Source organism: Pteropus alecto, unplaced genomic scaffold, assembly GCF_000325575.1.
Source record: "Pteropus alecto unplaced genomic scaffold, ASM32557v1 scaffold28, whole genome shotgun sequence".
Classification (NCBI taxonomy): Eukaryota; Metazoa; Chordata; class Mammalia; order Chiroptera; family Pteropodidae; genus Pteropus; species Pteropus alecto.
In genome coordinates, this window is record NW_006441063.1 from 3,124,838 (window position 1) to 3,126,711 (window position 1,874).

At 33.6% G+C, this 1,874-nt stretch overlaps 1 protein-coding gene and 1 long non-coding RNA gene across 7 annotated transcripts in view; one reads left to right on the forward strand and one right to left on the reverse strand.

Moving 5' to 3' along the window:
* LOC107196133 overlaps window positions 1-1,874 on the forward strand; it is a 150,951-nt gene that overhangs the window by 129,131 nt on the left and 19,946 nt on the right. The gene's annotated exons all lie outside the window — the stretch shown is intronic.
* OTC (ornithine carbamoyltransferase) overlaps window positions 1-1,874 on the reverse strand; it is a 61,617-nt gene that overhangs the window by 15,240 nt on the left and 44,503 nt on the right. The window contains exon 5 of the mRNA XM_006918259.1: window positions 1,258-1,411. Within this exon, the coding sequence (XP_006918321.1) occupies window positions 1,258-1,411 (154 nt within the window). The remainder of the gene's footprint in view (window positions 1-1,257; window positions 1,412-1,874) is intronic.

Consider the following 1,874-nt stretch of genomic DNA (forward strand, 5'->3'; position numbering starts at 1 on the left):
TATAACATACAAATATAAATATATAAATCATATAATGTATAAATATAAATACATATGTGTATATATACGTTATATATACACATATATATAAAGATAAGACAAAAAAGAGAAAAGCTGAGCAATTTGGAGATCACAAAACTACTAGGTGGCTAAGCTAGGATTTAAATCCAGGTCCATCTGATTTAGATTCCATGTTCGTATAAAGCTATTTATTCATTCAACTTTCATTTTGAAGTATCTCCTACATGAAGGCATTGACCCAGGTCCTACAGGGGACAATATCATGAATAAGACATTTCACTGTTCCTCAATGAATTTATAATCTAGTAATGATAAATCCCCAGGGCAAAGCATTAAATTATCTGGCATATATGTAAAACCACACCTGCACACAGCCACTTCGTATCTAACATCATTGTATCATTCTCTCTGCATGAATCTTATTCTCTTCACCAATGAGTTTAATTTTAAGTTTAACCTCACATTTATATATATGTAGCTTATTCAAGTGAGGAGAAATATGGATCCATCCAATTTTCCCTGTCTCCCCAGAATAGTCCATAGACACGCAGAACTATGTAGATTGGCTGTGGCAAAACAAACAAGATGAAATCTTTCAAAGTTATTCAAGTTCCTAACTTGGAAGGACATGGCTAAATTTGAACCTCAGTTCTATAAATTCTTCATGTTCTTAATTCCAATCTTAACCAATTTATTAAAATAACAGAAAATAGCCTCCTTCTTAGAAAGTGACTTAGTAATTGACCATTTTGAATATTCAAAGTACAGTCCACCAGTCTTCACTATGAAGGCAATCTGTGTGCAACTCCGTGTCTGCCACACTTTTAATTTTATAGTGAAAATAAAATTTTCTGTAGGATGGTGCAAAAGAAAATTAGCCACATGCCACTCCCAAGCCACAGAGCCTGATGTATGTTGGATTACATAAAGCTTTTTCATTTTGTATGCTCCAGCATTCCCTATTCATCTACTGTGTTAAATATGGCACCAAAAAGTGAAACTATTACAAAAACAGGATGAGAGAAAAGCTAAGAGAGATTGAGAATCCGGTTGAGAAGAGAAGGCTATTACAATCTGTTTTAAACAATGGATATCTAGTATACGTACATATGCTTTAATTCTTTGCCAAGATGATATTTGAAAACAAAATACCAATACCATAATTTAAATGATTCCATTTAGAGATAGTCAAGAACTATTTGTTGATTTCACTCTTGTGCAAGGAAATAAGCCAACCTGGAGTGTGAGGTAATCAGCCAGGATCTGGATAGGATGGTACAAATCTGACAGCCCATTGATGATGGGGATGGATGCTTCTTTAGCCAGGATGTCCAGATCTGATTGTTTATATACTCGAGCCAACACTGCATCTGTCATGCTAGACAACACACTGTGCAAACCAAGAAAAGATAATCTAAGTTAATTATGCTTAATAATTCCTTCTTTAATACAGAATCTTAAACAGTAATAACAAATGCTAATAAATTAGAAATTTTACTAAGTTACAACTACCTGTCAACACAACAGTTTAAAAAGCTAATATTAAATATGTAATCATTACAGAAGACAAATGTTGTTCCACTGATGTCTTATCCAGTGACAACTGATTTTACTATTTTTTACAGAGATAAATCAATTGTGGGCCTAGCAGTCATGATGATGAATTATATTTGATAAGTGGCAGTTGGTAAAGTTAAAAGGGACAAAAGCAAAAACTAGATGTACAGAGGAACATTAATGGCCTGACATGTGGCTGATTTTCTTTTGCACCATTCCACAGACAATTTTATTTTCAATGTAAAATTAAAAGTACCAGTGTGGCAGCCATGGAGGTACAGACACAGATTGCCTTT